The following is a 3150-nucleotide window of genomic DNA, read 5'->3' on the forward strand; positions in this document are numbered from 1 at the left end:
CAGGGGTGGCCAACCTGCGGCTCGCGAGCCACATGCGGCTCTTTGAAGGATTATTTGTGGCTCTCGATAAATGTACCCGAGTTCCCTTTTCATTTTTTGTGTTATTATATTTTAAAAATTAGTATCGTTCCGTATGTGTTTCAAAATGTCTTTTAAATTACTAACAACAAATATGAAAGACTAAATGCAACGTTGTAACAAATTTCATTTCCGTCCAAGTTAAGAATGACTCATCGAAAACTGCGCGAACGAACATAAACAGTGGCGTAATCGTCCGTTATCCACCGACTCCAGACCGATTTTGAATTTGTAAACTGTCATTGCAATGGACAGTTGACATTGTGCTCTGGAGGAAACAATTTGTATCACTCTTGCTACGGATAATTTGTAATCTGGAATTTTTTACATACCTTTTTAATACGTATTTAATTGCAGCTCGCGAAAAATTTCAATTTTGAAAAATGGCTCGGACTATCAAGGAGCTTGGCCACCCTGGTTATATATATATTTCAATAATTTGTAATAATTAATTTTCAATTAATTGTTACAAAATTTGTAACAATTAATTGAAAATTGATTTATTGATGACTTTATAATGTATAATGTTTTAAAACTGATTAGACTGATAATAATCACTAGAAACCACTGCTACTTTTCAGTTTTATAGGAAGTAGAATATGAAAAACTAAAATTTAGTTCAATAACAATATTTTTCAATTATAAAATTTTGTAATAATTTATAAACTAAAAAAAAACTTTAAATTAGCTATTTCAACACAGTAATTTATTTATAAAATCTCACCTGATTGTCTCATTGCTATACAACATTCTACAGAACTAGATAATTCCAACAACTTCAAACTCATATCATCTTTACCATGAGTTCCCAACATTGATAACAATGAATATACCATTTCAACCTAATATAAAAAATTTAAATAGATATTATAAGAGTTAAATATATTAATTATTATTTTCAATTTATATTTAATTATACATTTTTTACATATTAATTATATTACATACAATTTAATTTTACACATACACAAATAAAGTTACATGTATAATGTAACAACATTAAAAATAGAGTTTAGTCAGTGGGGAAAAAATTGTAAATTTGAAGTTTCAACAAATTTAAATTTTTTTTCTTCAAATTTACAATTTTAATTTTTCCATTAATATACAGTGGATGAAAAAAAATCAGACACTGGTAAAATTGCATATGTCTACTAAACTTAATGTAAATTTGCAGAAATTCTTACATCATCATGTATGTGCTTTTATGACTTTTACATCTGCTTATAGAACTAGTCAATTTCAGGTATTGTTGTTTCATATTGGTGTTAGCAATAAGTTTTAAGGCTTGTTAAAAGTTTATATTGTCACAAATTTGAGTACAAAAGAATTAATTGGTAACTTCCCATTCAGATAATAAAAAAAATTCACTTAAATAAATCTTAAGTTAATTATATTTTTTTTATATGTAAAATTATGATTTTTCACAGATTTAATTTCTGCTCTAGAATACAAATTAAAAAATCACATTAGCATTGACCAATAAAACTTAGTCATTGATCTTCATTCAATCAGACATTCTTACTGTATATTAAAAAATTGATGGGAATTTTATGTTTAACTATTTTCTCCAGTGTTAAAAAATAAAATGCTGGTTCAGTCATTAATTTGGCTAAGCATGGCCAAAAACAGAAGACCACTAGCACCTGTGATGGAGCTATCATTCAAATATTAAGAAAAAATTGATACTTATCTGCCCCACAACTAGTAATTGAGTTGAAAGAGGAGTTGTTTAATTAACATGATTTTGATATACATGGTAGCATCAAGGAATCAATTAATTGCATTAATCAAAGGATAACTGTACAAGTATAATACACAGGACTTCACTTACTTTAGTTCCAAGAGGTTGAATACTTGTAGCAGTTCCATGAAGATTTGTCAATGTATTAGAAGTACTGAAGCAAATGGAAGCTTGATTTGTAATATTCATTGGATGATTTCGTGTAGTTAAATTGTCAGGTATATTATTAACTATTTCTATGAAAAAACAATGTTTAAATAAACAAATATATAAATAAATAAATAAAATATGCATATGAATATATTTTCAGTAATTAATCTTTTTAAAAACATTTGCATTTAACTATTAAATTGTCTGTGATAAAAATTAAAAATAATCATATATAAAAAGCATAATTATAATTATAATATACTGCATACAATTTTTAATCAATGATTATTTTATCATTTATTATTTTTTACATTAATGTAAATTAAAAAGTTTATAACATTAAATAATGATTGATAGTTAATACATCAGAAACAATAATGAGTCCAACCACTCAAATATATTTCAATGCAAAGAATAAAATACAATAAAAGATATTGGTGCACAAGAATGATTCAGCACTGAGTTAGATGTTTATGTAAAATCAAAATTATCCTCTAATAAAGTATTACATAGATGTTACATTAAATGCTGGAATAGAGGTTTAAACATATATAATAAAAAAAATTAAATATAAAAGTTTGACAATACAGTGATGCCTCGTATAACGTACAGATGCTGCAAACAACAGACTTTCTGTTTGTCCATTACATGATTCGAGCAACGGACTGGCTGCGAACAATGGACTTTCTGTTCGGCAGTTATGTTAGGCGAACAACATTTCTGTGAACAAGTTGCAAATGATGTTTCCACTCTTTTGCTGTTGCCAATGACAATCTACTATTTTTATAATATATTAGTATTATTAGAATATATTATTAATTAATATATCTGAAGTACAGAGCTCCCGTTGGGATTTGGCTTGCTCTCTTGTTTATTAAATACTGTACATCACCTCAGTGCAGGGTATTTACATTTATTCAAGTGTTGTGCAAATCATGGCTTCTAAAAATACAGAAAGGTGATTTCAATTGAANCAAACAGCATGATTTTAATTCCATTGGCCTAGAAAAAGATGTAGAAGTATGTTGGAAATAACCTGTAGTGCTTAGAAGCTAGTATGACATTAAGAATAAAAAATTCTGGAGCAATGTTTCATTTACATTTTAAAAAAAGCACCTAAATATCATTAATGTAGATGAAAATTGCTTGTTTTTTCAATATCTACCAATTTCCTGGGTCTA

The 3150-nt window shown here is 27.1% G+C and overlaps 1 protein-coding gene across 1 annotated transcript in view; it reads right to left on the reverse strand.

Annotated features, from left to right (window-relative positions):
* Nucleotides 1-2050, reverse strand: part of LOC111634530 (adenomatous polyposis coli protein-like) — a 93722-nt gene extending 91672 nt beyond the window's left edge. Inside the window, exons 1-2 of the mRNA XM_023379326.1 lie at nucleotides 1910-2050; nucleotides 803-920 (exon numbers count right to left, since the gene is read on the reverse strand). Coding sequence (XP_023235094.1) covers nucleotides 803-920; nucleotides 1910-2008 — 217 coding nt within the window. The 5' untranslated portion in view covers nucleotides 2009-2050. The remainder of the gene's footprint in view (nucleotides 1-802; nucleotides 921-1909) is intronic.
* Nucleotides 2051-3150: the final 1100 nt, after the last annotated feature.

Source organism: Centruroides sculpturatus, unplaced genomic scaffold (assembly GCF_000671375.1).
Source record: "Centruroides sculpturatus isolate CEXI.00-Female unplaced genomic scaffold, Cexi_2.0 scaffold901, whole genome shotgun sequence".
In the NCBI taxonomy this organism is placed as follows: domain Eukaryota; kingdom Metazoa; phylum Arthropoda; class Arachnida; order Scorpiones; family Buthidae; genus Centruroides; species Centruroides sculpturatus.